The sequence below is a fragment of the Ranitomeya variabilis genome, chromosome 1, assembly GCF_051348905.1.
Source record: "Ranitomeya variabilis isolate aRanVar5 chromosome 1, aRanVar5.hap1, whole genome shotgun sequence".
In the NCBI taxonomy this organism is placed as follows: Eukaryota; Metazoa; Chordata; class Amphibia; order Anura; family Dendrobatidae; genus Ranitomeya; species Ranitomeya variabilis.
Window position 1 is genome coordinate 1,158,075,319 of NC_135232.1, and position 17,836 is coordinate 1,158,093,154.

The window sequence follows — 17,836 nt, forward strand, 5'->3', positions numbered from 1 at the left end:
GATAGGTCTGGTGGAGGGGTAGAGTGATATGGGGGAAAGATGAATTCTGTTTTGTCCATATTCAGTTGTAGAAAGCGAGCAGAATAGAAAGATGAAATAGCAGACAGTCAATGTGGGATTTTGGTGAGTAAGGAGGTGAGGTCAGGTCTAGATAGGTAGATCTGCGTGTCATCGGCGTAGAGATGGTACTGCAAACCGTGGGATTCTATGGTCTGGCCCAGGCCGAAGGTGTAGATGGAGAAGAGTAGGGGCCCTAGAACTGAGCCTTGGGGAACACCAACAGACAAGGGGCGAGGTGCGGAGGTGGTGTGGGAGCGGGAGACACTGAATGTCCGGTCTGTTAGATATCACGTGATCCAGGATAGGGCCAAGTCTGTGATGCCAAGAGATGATTGAATCTGTAGCAGGAGGGAATGGTCCACAGTGTCAAAGGCAGAAGACAGATCCAGGAGAAGGAGGACAGAGTAGTGTCGCTTGCTCTTGGCGGTTAGTAGGTCATTGGTGACTTTAGTCAGGGCAGGTTCAGTTGAGTGATGTGCCGGAAGCCAGATTGTAACAGGTCTAAGAGGGAGCAGGAGGAGAGCTGGGAGGAGAGTTCAAGATGGACGTGTTGTTCCAGTTGTTTTGAGGCATAAAGGAGAGGTGATATCAGGCGATAGCAAGACATAGAGGATGGATCAAGGGAGGGCTTTTTGAGGATGGGTGTGATCGAGGCATGTTTGAAGTATGAGGGGAAGACACCATTTGCAAGTGAAAGGTTGAGGAGATGGGTTAGGGTTGGAATGAAGACTGTGGTGAGGTTAGGGATGAGGTGGGACATGAGTGGGTCAATCGTGCAAGTGGTGAGATGTGATCTTGACAGAAGAGTGGAGAGCTGATCTTCTGTCATGGTGGAGAAGCTGGTTTTGGATGAAGAGGGCTGAGCAGTTAAGAGAAGGGGCATTGGGGGCTGCGGGCCAAAGCTTTGTCTGATCGTATCGATCTTCTGCTTAAAGAAAAAGGCAAAGTCTTCAGCAGAAATGAGAGAAGAGGGAGGAGGTGCTGGGGGACGGAGTAGAGAATTAAAAGTGTTGAAAAGCTGTTTAGGGTTGTGAGACAGGGAGGATATGAGAAATGAGAAGTAAGATGGTTTTGTGGCAGTGAGCGTGGACTTGAAGCTGGCGAGGGACTGCTTGTATGCGATGAAGTGCTCGGCAGAGTGGGATCTCTTCCGTCTCTGCTCAGTGACCCTGGAAGCCCATCTCAGGTCTTTGGTCAGGCTGGTCAGCCAGGGTTGCGTGTTGACTGTATGAGTTTTGCTGTGCGTGAGGGGGGGCGGCCGAATCAAGTGTTGCTGTTATTGTGGTGTTATAAAAAGTGGCAGCAGCATCTGTGTCATGAAGGGAGGCTATGTCTGTAAGAGCGAGAAGGGACTCAGAGAGTGAGTGTAAATTGAGGTGTTTGAGATTTCTGTGAGGGTGAGTGAGTTTGTGGAGCGGGGGTTGCACACTAGGAGAGGAGAGGGAAGAGATGTCAGTAGGTTGTGATCAGACAAGGGGAGGGGGTGTGTTAGTGAGATTAGTAAGGGAGCAGAGGCGGGTGAAGATGAGGTCCAGCATGTGCCCATCTTTGTGAGTGGCTGCGAAGGACCATTGAGTGAGACCGAAGGAGGCAGTCAGTGATAAAAGTTTAGAGGCAGCTGAGGTGGGAGTGTCAATGGGGATAGTGAAGTCACATCATCACGTCAGATGATAGTGGGGATGTCAGCAGAGAGGAAATGAAGCAGCCAGGTGGTGAAGTGGTCGAGAAAGGTGGAGATGGCTAGTTCTGGGGGGGTAGATTACAGCCAGCTGGAGGTTGCAGGGGGAGTAGATGCAGACGGGGTGCACCTCAAATGAGGGAAGAGTAGCAGAGGGTGGTAGTGGAATTGGGGCAAAGGAGCAGGTATCAGACAGGAGCAAGCCAACTCCTCCACCATGTTTGTTGCTGGGGCGAAAAAGAGATGAGATGGAATCTGCCATAAGAAAGTGCAGCTGGAGAGGCTGAGTCAGAGGGGGAGAGCCAGGTTTCAGTGATGCCATGGAGAGTTAGTTGGTGAGGAAGAGGTCATGGATATACGACAGTTTGTTGCAGACAGAGCATGCGTTCCATAGAGCCCCAGGTAGGGGGACCGGGGGAGTGGGGGCTGGATGAATGGGTATGAGGTTATCATCATTGCGAAAATGTGCAGAGGATCGAAAAATTAGAAATTAATGTGGGAATGTGTTGAGGAGGGCCAGGATTAGGGGGTACGTCACCAGCAATGAGGAGCAGCAGACGGAGCGTTAGAAGGTGGGAGCAGATAGGACATTATGTGGCCGTGTGTGTCTGGAGCAAAAGGATTGTATGTGGTGGAACAGTTCTGAGGAGGAGGTGAGATGGCTGGGGAGGATGGAGGGAGATATGATTATTTCCTTACTAGGTGGAAGGATTACAGGAGATAGTAAGAAAGAAAGTAGTATGGGGGTGAAAGTGAAAAGAAACAGAAACATTGTAGTGGTTTTCTATCCCATTACATTAGTCATTTCCAGTCCAATTTGAGTCTAATTCTAAGTGTTGTACTTCGAAATCTGTACTTTGAAAGATGCAATTTCAAGCATGCCTGGATCAGACTAGAGTCTGGATCAGATCCATAGGTCGGAATATATCTTCAGCTAAGGGCAATCAGGTGTGAATGAGGAGGTGGGTGGGTAAGGCCAAACCAGATGTAGAGAGTTAAGCAAAGGTCATAAAGAGAGTGAGGGGTTGGAGAGACCACGCAAAGATATGCCAGAGTAACCTAATCAAGAGAAATTAAACAGATCATTGAACAAAATGATAGGTACGAAAAGCATACCAGAAAGACGTTACATGTGCTTCACATAGACAGTCAGATGCCAAGGAAAGCTGTGTGAGATGAAAGCATATCTGTGGGAAGAGGAAACAACTCTGTTAGATGATACAGATGGTGATGACGATAGTACAGCAATATGCAGTCCTTATAGCTTCTGCTCCTGCACAGCACTCTACAGCAGCTGTGGGAGGAGCCTATACACAGCACTCTACAGCGGCTGTGGGAGGAGCCTACACACAGCACTCTACAGCAAGTGTGGGAGGAGCCTATGCACAGCACTCTACAGCGGCTGTGGGAGGAGCCTACACACAGCACTCTACAGCAAGTGTGGGAGGAGCCTATGCACAGCACTCTACAGTGGGTGTGGGAGGAGCCTACACACAGCACTCTACAGCAGGTGTGGGAGCCTATGCACAGCACTCTACAGTGGGTGTGGGAGGAGCCTAGGGAGCATTCTACACTTACTTGCCATATAAGCCTTATTGAGGTCACATGACACTATCATGGGTGTGGTTTCATTGTATTAGTACAGTACATTGTACTGCTGAGGGGTGAGGCTGGACATTAACGATGCTATAAAGGTGTATGGACATATATATCGGGCACCCACTGTGATCAGACATTACTGACCTATATCTGGACAATCCCTTTAAGGGCTGATGACACCATCACAGCAGTTGTGCGTTCCCAGAGAGGCAGATCTCCTGCACTGTATACAATCATTAGTAGAACAGGAGCGATCTATAGGGCACAGCACACTCTTGGCCTCGCTCCTCAGACCACACATCTCACCACTCTCCAGACGGATTCCATTATGGAAATATGAAAAATGACTTGTTTCTCAGAGTGGAATGTGCAAACGAGCCAGCGCCATGTAGTAAATCATGGAGGCATCTGCTCACCATCTCATCTTCAGAGTTACTGTGGAATATTGTGCTCCCAGTACATACTGTCTGCTGGTCTATACCATCACTGGTCCAGTCTTCTGCTGCTTGTCCTCTCGGATGACACACTGGACCCCACTACTTGGACTTGTCAACATGTTATATACAGTTGTGCTGAAAAGTTTTTGCTTTCTTGGCCTTTTTTCAGAGAATATGAATGATAACACCCAAACTTTTTCTCCACTCATGGTTAGTGGTTGGGTGAAGCCATTTATTGTCACACTACTGTGTTTTTGCTTTGTAAATCATAATGACAACCCAAAACATCTAAATTACCATGATCAAAAGTTCACATCCCCCATTTCTTAATACCGTGTATTGTCCCCTCTAACATCAATGACAGCTTGAAGTCTTTTGTAGTAGTTGTGGATAGGGTTCTTTATTTTCTCAGATGGTAAAGCTGCCCACTCTTCTTGGCAAAAAGCCTCCAGTTCCTGTAAATTCCTGGGCTGTCTAGTATGAACTGCACACTTGAGATATCCCCAAAGAGGCTCAATGATACTGACGTCAGGAGACTGAGATGGCCACTCCAGAACCTTCACTTTCTTCTGCTGTAGCCAATGACAGGTAGACTTGGCCTTGTGTTTTGGATCGTTGTCATGTTGGAATGTCCAAGTACGTCCCATGCGCAGCTTCCATGCTGATTAGTGCAAATTTGCCTCCAGTATTTGCTGATAACGTGCTGCATTCATCTTTCCTTCAACTTTGACCAACTTTCCTGTGCCTTTGTAGCTCACACATCCCCCAAAACATCAGCGATCCACCTCGGTGCTTTACAGTAGGAATGGTGTTCCTTTCATCATAGGCCTTGTTGACCTCTCTCCAAATGTAACGTTTATGATTGTGGCCAAAAACTTCAATTTTGGTTACATCACTCCAAATTACCTTGTTTCAGAAGTTTTGAGGCTTGTCTCTGTGCTGTTTTGTGTATTGTAGGTGAGATACTTTGTGGCATTTGCACAGTAATGGCTTTCTTCTGGCGACTCGACCATGCAGCCCTTTTTCCTTAAAGTGCCTCCTTATTGTGCATCTTGAAGCAGCCACACCGCTAGTTTTCAGAGAGCCCTGTATTTCAGCTGATGTTATTTGTGGGTTTTTCTTTGCATCCCGAACAATTTTCCTGGTAGTTGTGGACGACATTTTGGTTGGTCTACCTGACCGTGGTTTTGATTTTACAGAGCCTCTGATTTTTCATTTGTTAATCACAGTGTGAACGCTGCTGTCTGGCATTACAACTTCCTTGGATATCTTTTTGTATCCCTTTCCTGTTTTATACAGTTCAACTACCTTTTCCCATAGATCCGTTGGCAATTCTTTTGCTTTCCCCATGACTCACAATCCAGAAACGTCAGTGGCTGGATGAAAGATGCAAGAGTCTGTCTGGATCCAAGAAACTCACTCAGCTTTTATGCACACACACTGATTACAAGCAAACAGGTCACAGGTGAGCATGTTACCTTTAGTAGCCATTCAAACCCAGGCTAAAATCACCAGGGTATGTGAACTTTTGATCAGGGTCATTTGGATGTTTTGGGTTGTCATTATGATTTAAAAAGAGAAAACACAGTAGTCTGACAATAAATGGCTTCACCCAACCACTGACCATTAGTGGAGAAAAAGTTTTGGTGTTATCATATTCTCTAGAAAAAGGTCAAGAAAGCAAAAATTCTACCGGGGTATGTAAACTTTTGAGCACAACTGTAATCTTCTGTTATTAGATCCTAAATGCTACAACTTGGTGACCAACTAGACCAAAGGAGGGTTCCTAACCACTAGTAGGTGGTACCATAGACACCTTCCACCAATAGAATCGACTGAGTGGGAATTCACTAAAAGAAGAGAAGGGAAGGACTTGGTGGCCTCACGTCTAGGAATCCATGAAGATCTTCAAAGCTCAGGAAACATATTGTAAGCAGGTCTGAAATGACCCATCCCATCAGGTGTCCCGGGAACGCAACATAAGATCTCACTAAAGTAACGTCTCTGTCCTCACCACACCGGCAGATGATCGATCATATATGGTCTTACGGAGCCATACACAGTGGAAGACAGTCAGTCAAACTCGCCTATCATGGCATCAGGGGATGACTGTCTCATACATATGGTGGTGGAGTCCCAACTGTTTTCAGTCAGTGGATGTTAGAGAAAAAAGAATTGGACATACAGTAATTGTGAGCCTCACAAGGACATACAGTATCTTCTCCTCGTCACGCTAATCAGCAGATGGTCATACATGGTCTTGATTAGAAGAAAGTTGTCCAACCTTGCCATTCGCACATGTATTGGGAAGATGTCTCAACTCTCTCCAGATGAAAGGATCAGGAACTAGGAATTTCAACAATGCTTTAAATCATCGATGAGATCTTCTGTTGGTTCATCTGGAGCCATATAGCCGGACAACACCCTAAAAACAACTGAAGTTTACACATCAGCCAAATTTGTGAGAGATGATGAGCGTTTCCAACTGTAAGCAGCACTCATTAAGACCACTACCCAGTACAATCATCATACTGAGCCGAAATACTATCTAACTAGCTGAAGACCACATCGATGGCGGCACAAATTATTTCTTTATCTCCAGAAGTCATAGTCAAGAAGTACACTCTGTTCTTCGAAGTACTGGTTATAGTTAAGACAAATATCTCCAAGATGGCTCCATCAATAATCCATAATCTTCTGCTGTTAACTTTTAGGAAATGGGAAGGAGGGGACCCTGGAGTTGCCCACCAGAAAACTCCCACCAGTTTACTGCTGACTCCGGACAAGGCGTTCCATAGTTTTGGATACACGGCCAGAGACTTCTACCATGATCTGGACCCTGAGGAGGCACGAGACTGGCTCTATTTTGAGAAATTCAAGATGAAGATTCACAGCACCAGTGTAAGAGAGATGGGCACAGTTGTAATGGTGAAATATGACATTTTCCCTTCTGTCACCTCTCTAGTTATGATATTTTGTCCCTTAGGATCTCACCATGAAGACAGAATTGGATGCCTTGAATGGGAAGAAGGTCCAAGCGCTGGAGGTGTTTGCACACGCATTAAGGTTCTTCAAGGAACATGCAGTGCACGTGAGTCAGCTATCTACAATAGTACAAGGGAAGGGACATAGAATAAAAAGGCTTCAATAAATTCAGGTCACAACAGCTGATGTGTGCAGATGGCGGCACTAAATTATTGTTATTCTTCTTAAAAGGAACTGAAGGAACAATGTCCATCTCTAGATGAGAAAGAAGGCATCCGATGGGTGATAACTGTCCCCGCCATTTGGAAGCAACCAGCAAAGCAATTCATGAGAGAAGCAGCATACCTGGTAAGACATTATACCTCCTACAGAAACTAAAGAAAGCGTGTCTCGGGATACAAAAAAATTAAAATGTGAGTCCTCTCTACCTAACTCACTTCACTTATGCTCCTATGTACAAGAACTACTATAATACTGCCCCTATGTACAAGAATATAGCTACTATAATACTGCCCCTATATACAAGAATATAACTACTATAATACTGCCCCTATGTACAAGAATATAGCTACTATAATACTGCCCCTATATACAAGATTATAACTACTATAATACTGCCCCTATATACAAGAATATAACTACTATAATACTGCTTCTATGTACAAGAATATAACTACTATAATACTGCCTCTATATACAAGATTATAACTACTATAATACTGCCACCTACGTACAAGAATATAACTACTATAATACTGCCTCTATGTACAAGAATATAACTACTATAATACTGCCCCCTATGTATAAGAATATACCTACTATAATACTGCCCCCTATGTATAAGAATATAACTACTATAATACTGCCCCCTATGTATAAGAATATAACTACTATAATACTGCCCCATGTACAAGAATATAACTACTATAATACTGTTCCCTATGTACAAGAATATAACTACTATAATACTGTCCCCATGTATAAGAATATAACTACTATAATACTGCCCCCATGTATAAGAATATAACTACTATAATACTGCTACCTATGTATAAGAATATAACTACTATAATACTGCTCCTATGTACAAGAATATAACTACTATAATACTGCCCCCTATGTATAATAATATAACTACTATAATACTGCCCCTATGTATAAGAATATAACTGCTATAATACTGCCCCCTATGTATAAGAATATAACTACTATAATACTGCCCCCTATGTACAAGAATATAACTACCGTACTATAATACTGCTACCTATGTATAAGAATATAACTACTATAATACTGCCCCTATATACAAGAATATAACTACTATAATACTGCCCCTATGTACAAGAATATAACTACTATAATACTGCCCCTATGTACAAGAATATAACTACTATAATACTGCCCCATGTACAAGAATATAACTACTATAATACTGTTCCCTATGTACAAGAATATAACTACTATAATACTGCCCCTATGTATAATAATATAACTACTATAATACTGCCCCCATGTATAAGAATATAACTACTATAATACTGCTACCTATGTATAAGAATATAACTACTATAATACTGCTCCTATGTACAAGAATATAACTACTATAATACTGCCCCCTATGTATAATAATATAACTACTATAATACTGCCCCTATGTATAAGAATATAACTGCTATAATACTGCCCCCTATGTATAAGAATATAACTACTATAATACTGCCCCCTATGTACAAGAATATAACTACCGTACTATAATACTGCTACCTATGTATAAGAATATAACTACTATAATACTGCCCCTATATACAAGAATATAACTACTATAATACTGCCCCTATGTACAAGAATATAACTACTATAATACTGCCCCTATGTACAAGAATATAACTACTATAATACTGCCCCTATGTACAAGAATATAACTACTATAATACTGCTCCTATGTACAAGAATATAACTACTATAATACTGCCCCTGTGTATAATAATATAACTACTATAATACTGCCCCTATGCATAAGAATATAACTATTATAATACTGCTCCTATATACAAGAATATAACTATTATAATACTGCCCCCTATGTACAAGAATATAACTGCTATAATACTGCCCCCTATGTATAAGAATATAACTACTATAATACTGCCCCCTATGTACAAGAATATATCTACTATAATACTGCTCCTATGTACAAGAATATAACTACTATAATACTGCTCCTATGTACAGGAATATAACTACTATAATACTGCTCCTATGTACAAGAATATAACTACTATAATACTGCTCCTATATACAAGAATATAACTACTATAATACTGCTCCTATGTACAAGAATATAACTACTATAATACTGTCCCCATGTACAAGAATATAACTACTATAATACTGCCCCCTATGTACAAGAATATAACTACTATAATACTGTCCCCATGTACAAGAATATAACTACTATAATACTGACCCCTATGTACAAGAATGTAACTACTATAATACAGCCCCTATGTACAAGAATATAACTACTATAATACTGCTCCTATGTACAAGAATATAACTACTATAATACTGCCTCCTATATACAAGAATATAACTACTATAATACTGCTCCTATGTACAAGAATATAACTACTATAATACTGCCCCTATGTACAAGAATATAACTACTATAATACTGCCCCTATGTACAAGAATATAACTACTATAATACTGTCCCCATGTACAAGAATATAACTACTATAATACTGCTCCTATGTACAAGAATATAACTACTATAATACTGTCCCCATGTACAAGAATATAACTACTATAATACTGCCCCTATGTACAAGAATATAACTACTATAATGCTGCCCCTATGTACAAGAATATAACTACTATAATGCTGCCCCTATGTACAAGAATATAACTACTATAATACTGCCCCCTATGTACAAGAATATAACTACTATAATACTGTCCCCATGTACAAGAATATAACTACTATAATACTTCTATGTATAAGAATATAACTACTATAATACTGCCCCCTATGTATAATAATATAACTACTATAATACTGCCCCTATGTATAAGAATATAACTGCTATAATACTGCCCCCTATGTATAAGAATATAACTACTATAATACTGCCCCCTATGTACAAGAATATAACTACCGTACTATAATACTGCTACCTATGTATAAGAATATAACTACTATAATACTGCCCCTATATACAAGAATATAACTACTATAATACTGCCCCTATGTACAAGAATATAACTACTATAATACTGCCCCTATGTACAAGAATATAACTACTATAATACTGCCCCATGTACAAGAATATAACTACTATAATACTGTTCCCTATGTACAAGAATATAACTACTATAATACTGCCCCTATGTATAATAATATAACTACTATAATACTGCCCCCATGTATAAGAATATAACTACTATAATACTGCTACCTATGTATAAGAATATAACTACTATAATACTGCTCCTATGTACAAGAATATAACTACTATAATACTGCCCCCTATGTATAATAATATAACTACTATAATACTGCCCCTATGTATAAGAATATAACTGCTATAATACTGCCCCCTATGTATAAGAATATAACTACTATAATACTGCCCCCTATGTACAAGAATATAACTACCGTACTATAATACTGCTACCTATGTATAAGAATATAACTACTATAATACTGCCCCTATATACAAGAATATAACTACTATAATACTGCCCCTATGTACAAGAATATAACTACTATAATACTGCCCCTATGTACAAGAATATAACTACTATAATACTGCCCCTATGTACAAGAATATAACTACTATAATACTGCTCCTATGTACAAGAATATAACTACTATAATACTGCCCCTGTGTATAATAATATAACTACTATAATACTGCCCCTATGCATAAGAATATAACTATTATAATACTGCTCCTATATACAAGAATATAACTATTATAATACTGCCCCCTATGTACAAGAATATAACTGCTATAATACTGCCCCCTATGTATAAGAATATAACTACTATAATACTGCCCCCTATGTACAAGAATATAACTACTATAATACTGCCTCCTATGTATAAGAATATAACTACTATAATACTGCTCCTATGTACAAGAATATAACTACTATAATACTGCTCCCTATATACAAGAATATATCTACTATAATACTGCTCCTATGTACAAGAATATAACTACTATAATACTGCTCCTATGTACAGGAATATAACTACTATAATACTGCTCCTATGTACAAGAATATAACTACTATAATACTGCTCCTATATACAAGAATATAACTACTATAATACTGCTCCTATGTACAAGAATATAACTACTATAATACTGTCCCCATGTACAAGAATATAACTACTATAATACTGCCCCCTATGTACAAGAATATAACTACTATAATACTGTCCCCATGTACAAGAATATAACTACTATAATACTGACCCCTATGTACAAGAATGTAACTACTATAATACAGCCCCTATGTACAAGAATATAACTACTATAATACTGCTCCTATGTACAAGAATATAACTACTATAATACTGCCTCCTATATACAAGAATATAACTACTATAATACTGCTCCTATGTACAAGAATATAAATACTATAATACTGCCCCTATGTACAAGAATATAACTACTATAATACTGCCCCTATGTACAAGAATATAACTACTATAATACTGCTCCTATGTACAAGAATATAACTACTATAATACTGTCCCCATGTACAAGAATATAACTACTATAATACTGCCCCTATGTACAAGAATATAACTACTATAATGCTGCCCCTATGTACAAGAATATAACTACTATAATGCTGCCCCTATGTACAAGAATATAACTACTATAATACTGCCCCCTATGTACAAGAATATAACTACTATAATACTGTCCCCATGTACAAGAATATAACTACTATAATACTTCTATGTATAAGAATATAACTACTATAATACTGCCCCTATATACAAGAATATAACTACTATAATACTGCTCCTATATACAAGAATATAACTACTATAATACTGCTCCTATGTACAAGAATATAACTACTATAATACTGCCCCTATGTACAAGAATATAACTACTATAATACTGCTCCTATATACAAGAATATAACTACTATAATACTGCTCCTATGTACAAGAATATAACTACTATAATACTGCCCCTATGTACAAGAATATAACTACTCTAATACTGCTCCTATATACAAGAATATAACTACTATAATACTGCTCCTATGTACAAGAATATAACTACTATAATACTGCCCCTATGTACAAGAATATAACTACTATAATACTGCTCCCTATGTACAAGAATATAACTGCTATAATACTGCCTCTATGTACAAGAATATAACTACTATAATACTGCCCCCTATGTACAAGAATATAACTACTATAATACTGCTCCTATATACAGGAATATAACTACTATAATACTGCTCCTATATACAAGAATATAACTACTATAATACTGCTCCTATGTACAAGAATATAACTACTATAATACTGCTCCTATGTATAAGAATATAACCACTATAATACTATAAGTCACTAGATGGGAGAATCTTTATAGCTGGACTTTCTCTCTGAATAGAATTACAATTAATAAATAATAATACATTTTTATTTATATAGCGCCAACATATTCCACAGCACTTTACAACTTATAGAGGGGACTTGTACAGACAATAGACATTACAGCATAACAGTAATCACAGTTCAAAATAGATACCAGGAGGAATGAGGGCCCTGCTGCTCGGGAGCTTACAATCTATGAGAAAAAAGGGGAGACACGAGAGGTGGATGGTAACAATTGCTTTAGTTATTTGGATCAGCCATAGTGTAAGGCTCGGGTGTTCATGTAAAGCTGCATGAACTGGTTATCAGCCTAAATATGTAGCAGTACAGACACAGAGGCTATTAACTGCATAAAGTGTATGAGAACATGATGCGAGGAACCTGATTATGGTTTTTTTTTTGTTTTTTTAATAGGCCACACAGGGATAGTTAGGTTAATGCGTTGAGGCGGTAGGCCTGTGGGGATTGGGGATTAATCGTATTAACCTGGGTAGTGCATTCCAAAGAATCGGCGCAGCACGTGTAAAGTCTTGGAGACGGGAACGGGAGGTTCTGATTATTGAGGATGCTAACCTGAGGTCATTAGCGGAGCGGAGGGCACGGGTAGGGTGGTAGATTGGGACCAGGGAGGAGATGTACGGTGGTGCTGAGCCATGGAGCACTTTGTGGATGAGGGTAGTAGTTTTGTACTGGATTCTGGAGTGGATGGGTAGCTAGTGTAATGACTGGCACAGGGTAGAGGCATCGGTGTAACGGTTGGTGAGGAATATGATCCTGGCTGCAGCATTCAGGACAGATTGGAGCGGGGAGAGTTTGGTAAGAGGGAGCCCGATTAATAGAAAGTTACAATAGTCCAGACGAGAATGAATAAGAGAAACAGTAAGAGTTTTTGCAGAGTCGAAAGTAAGAAAAGGTCGAATTCTAGAAGTGTTTTTGACGTGCAGATAACAAGAGCGAGTCAGTGATCGGATGTGGGGGGTGAATGAAAGCTCGGAATGAAGTATGACCCCAAGGCAGCGGGCATGTTGCTTGGGAGTAATGGTGGAACCACACACGGAGATGGCAATGTCGGGCAAGGTAGGTTAGTAAAGGAAGTAAACACGAGGAGTTCAGTTTTTGACAGGTTCAGTTTCAGATAGAGGGAGGAAGCAGTAAGACAATCACTGGTGTTTTCTAAAAAGGCTGGAGAGATATCAGGAGCAGAAGTGTATAATTGGGTGTCATCAGCATAGAGATGGTACTGGAAACCAAATCTACTGATTGTTTGTCCAATAGGGGCAGTATACAATGAGAAGAGGAGGGGGCCTAGGACTGATACTTGAGGAACCCCAACAGTAAGGGGAAGGTGAGAGGAGGAGGAACCAGCAAAACATACAGTGAAGGATCGGTCAGAGAGATAGGAGGAGAACCAGGAGAGAACGGTGTCCTTGAGGCCAATGGAGCGGAGCATAGTGAGGAGGACCTGGTGATCCTAGTGTCGAAAGCGGCGGAGAGATCCAAGAGAATTAGCATGTAGTGACCATTAGATTTAGCTGTTAGTAGGTCATTAGAGACTTTAGTAAGGGCAGTTTCAGTAGAGTGTAAAGAGCGGAAGCCAGATTGAAGGGCTGAGAAGAGAGTTATCTGAGAGATATCGGATTAGACGGGAGTGGACCAGGCATTTGAGGAGTTTAGAGATGAAGGGAAGATTAGAGACAGGTCTATAGTTTGCAGCACAGTTTTGGTCGAGGGATGGATTTTTAAGTAATGGATGTATGATGGCATGCTTAAATGAGGAGGGAAAGATACCGGAAGACAGAGAAAGGTTGAACATTTTTGTTAGGTGAGCGGTGACAGCAGGGGAAAGGGACTGGAGGAGATGTGATGGAATGGGGTCACTGGTGCAAGTGGTCTGGCGAGAAGATACAAGGAGCCTGATTACTTCTTCTTTTGTGACTGGTTGAAACTCAGAAAGTGAGCTAGATGAAGTGGAGGAGGGAGGACAGTGCATGGTATGAGGGGATTGGGAGATAATTTCCTGTCAGATATGGTAAATTTTTTCTTTGAAGTAATTGGCCAGATCGTCAGCGTGGAGATCCGTGGTTGGGGCCTGCATCTGTGGTTGAGCAGGGAATGAAAAGTTTCATAGAGACGTTTAGGGTTAATGGACCTCAATAATCAGAACCTCCCACTCCCGTCTCCAAGACTTTACACGTGCGGCGCCGATTCTTTGGAATGCACTACCTAGGTTAATACAATTAATCCCCAATCCCCACAGTTTTAAGCGTGCACTAAAAACTCATTTGTTCAGATTGGCCTACCGCCTCAACGCATTAACCTAATTATCCCTGTGTGGCCTATTAATAAAAAACAACAACATAATCACGTTCCTCCATCATGTTCTCATACACTTTATGCAGTTAATAGCCTCTGTGTCTGTACTGTTACATACTTAGGCAGTTAACTGGTTCATGCAGCTTTACATGAACACCCGAGCCTTACACTATGGCTGGTTCAAATAACTAAAGCAATTGTTACCATCCACCTCTTGTGTCTCCCCTTTTCCTCATAGATTGTAAGCTTGCGAGCAGCAGGGCCCTCATTCCTCCTGGTATCTGTTTTGAACTGTGATTTCTGTTATGCTGTAATGTCTGTTGTCTGTATAAGTCCCCTCTATAAGTTGTAAAGCGCTGCGGAATATGTTGGCGCTATATAAATAAAATTATTATTATTATTATTATTATTAATGGACAGTGAGGTGATGAGGGTGTTGAAATAGGTTTGTTTGGAGAGGTGAAGGGCAGAGTTGTGTGTTTTTAAGCATAAACTTATAATGGATGAAATCTTCGGGTAGATTAGATTTTCTCCACAGACGTTCGGCGCACCTGGAGCACCACTGCAGGAAACATGTTTGCAGCGTGTGCCACAGTTGTCGCCGTCTGTGCCGAGTTGATCTCTGTATAGGAGGTGCAATTTCATCCAGGGCACTTTGCAGGGTTTCATTGTAATGCTTCAGTGCAGAATCGGGACATGAGATGGAGGAGATTGGGGCCAATGAGGACTGCAAGTTCTTCATAAGTTTCTGGGTGTTAATGGCCTGTATGTTTCTATAAGTGTGGAAAGTGGGGGTGACCTGACAATTGATGTTGATTCTCATTTCCTTAATCGTGTGACTTTCTAGGCAGGCTTGGTGTCCCCAGAATATCCTGAGCAGCTCCTAATAGCTTTGGAGCCAGAGGCCGCCTCCATTTACTGCAGAAAGCTTCGACTCCACCAACTGATTGACCTCAGCTGTAAGGCTTTTTTCAATGGCTTTTCTCCTGATCAGTCAGTTGACTCCAGCTTCAGGCAAGGTGAGAACGTATCAGTATAGCATGAAATTAAGACTTAACCTTTAATCTTATTTATGAGAAAGGAGTGTGGTATGAACCTTGTTCTCGGATAGGTTCAATCTCACCAAGAGCCTCTATTAATCAAATCATCATGGAAGTACACAGAACCTGGATCAAGGAATGCGGACAAAACGTACCTTGCATGTCCTGTCCTCACTAAAATCCTAGCCACACCGATATACCTCCCGCCCTGACAGTGACAGGACCCATCTAACTATTAACTTAACTATTGTTACCCTATAAAGTCCCTACCAGCCTCCTCAAGTCTAATATTTCCCAACAGCTGTGAGGAAAGGACTTGAAGGTCTACAGATAGATAAGGGTGTGCTGCTCTCCAATTGTCAATAAAGTTGTGATGGTCTCCAGATATAGATGAGGATTTGATGATCCCCAAGTCTGAATGAAGATGTGATGGTCTCCAAATATGGATGAAGGTGTGGTGGTCTCCAGATATACATGATCCACGTGTGGATAAGAATGTAATGGTCTACATTGGGCTGGATGAGGATGTGATTCTTTCCAGGTCTGGATAAGGATGTGATTTTCTCCAGGTGTGAATGATGTGATGGTCTCCAGCTGTGGATGAAGATGTGGTCTCACGTCTGGATGAGGATGTGATGGTATCAATGTCTGGATGAGAATGTGATGGTCTCCAGATATGGATGAAAACGTGGTGATCTCCAGGTGTTGATGGCGATGTGCTTATCTCCAGGTGTGGATGATGATGTGATGGTCTCCAGGTGTAGATGATGTGTTGGTCTCCAAGTGTGGATGAGGATGTGGTTGTCTCTACATCTGGATGAGGATATGATTGTCTTCATGTCTGGATGAGAATGTGCTGGTCTCTAGGTGTGGAAGAGGATGAGGTGGTCTCCAGGTGTGGAAGAGGATGTGTTGGTCTCCAGATACAGATGAAAATGTGATGGTCTCCAGGTGTAAATGAAGATATGGTGACCTCCAGGTCTGGATGAGAATGTGCTGGTCTCTAGGTGTGGATGAGGATGTGCTGGTCTCAGGTGTGGATGAAGATGTGGTGGTTTGCAGGTCAGGATGATGGTGTTCTGGTCTCTAGGTGTGAATGAGATTGTAATGGTCTCCAGGTGTAGATGAGGATGTTGTAGTATCCAGATGTGTATGAGGATGTGATGGCCTCCTGGTCTGATGATTATGTTATTGCCTCCAGGTTTTCATGAGAATGTGCAGGTCTCCAGGTGTGGATGAGGGTGTGCTGGTCTTTAGTTGTGGATAAAAATGTGAGGGTCTCCAGGTGTAGATGAGAACGTGCTAGTCTCCAGGTGCACATGAGGATGTGATGGTGTCCACGTCTGGATAAAGATGTGTTGGTCTCCTGGTTTGGATAAGGATGTGCTGGTCTCCTAATGTCCAGATATAGATGAAGATGTGGTGGTCTCCAGCTATAGATGAAGATATGATTGTCTCCAGGTCTGGATGAGAATGTTGTCACATCCAGGTCTGAATCAGGATGTGATGGTCTCCTGGTCTGGATGAGGAAGTGCTGTTCTCCTGGTGTGGATGAAGATGTGGTGGTCTCCATGTCTGGATGAGTATGTGATGTTCTCCAGGTGTGGATGAGGATATGTTGATTTCCAGGGGTGGATGAGAATGTGATGATCTCCAGCTGTGAATGAGGATGTAATGGTCTCCAAATGTGGATGTGCTGGTCTCCATGTGTGGATGAGGATGTTATGGCTTCCAGGTCTGAATAAGGATGTTATGGTCTTCAGGTGTGAATGAGGATGTGCTGGTCTCAGGTCTGGATGAGGATGTAGTGGTTTGCAGGTCAGAATGGCGACATGATGGTCTCCAGTTGTGAATGAGAATGTGATGGTCTCCAGATGTGGATGAGGATGTTATGGCTTCCAGGTCTGAATAAGGATGTTATGGTCTTCAGGTGTGAATGAGGATGTGCTGGTCTCAGGTCTGGATGAGGATGTAGTGGTTTGCAGGTCAGAATGGCGACATGATGGTCTCCAGTTGTGAATGAGAATGTGATGGTCTCCAGATGTGGATGAGGATGTTATGGTCTCCAGGTCTGGATAAGAAC

At 41.1% G+C, this 17,836-nt stretch overlaps 1 protein-coding gene across 4 annotated transcripts in view; it reads left to right on the forward strand.

Moving 5' to 3' along the window:
• The window catches only part of HSPA12B (heat shock protein family A (Hsp70) member 12B), a 143,413-nt gene that overhangs the window by 85,140 nt on the left and 40,437 nt on the right, over positions 1 to 17,836 (forward strand). For all 4 annotated transcript variants that reach the window (XM_077280370.1, XM_077280371.1, XM_077280372.1 and 1 more), the window contains exons 5-8: positions 6,489 to 6,675; positions 6,761 to 6,865; positions 6,991 to 7,107; positions 15,561 to 15,732. In XM_077280370.1, coding sequence (XP_077136485.1) covers positions 6,489 to 6,675; positions 6,761 to 6,865; positions 6,991 to 7,107; positions 15,561 to 15,732 — 581 coding nt within the window. The remainder of the gene's footprint in view (positions 1 to 6,488; positions 6,676 to 6,760; positions 6,866 to 6,990; positions 7,108 to 15,560; positions 15,733 to 17,836) is intronic.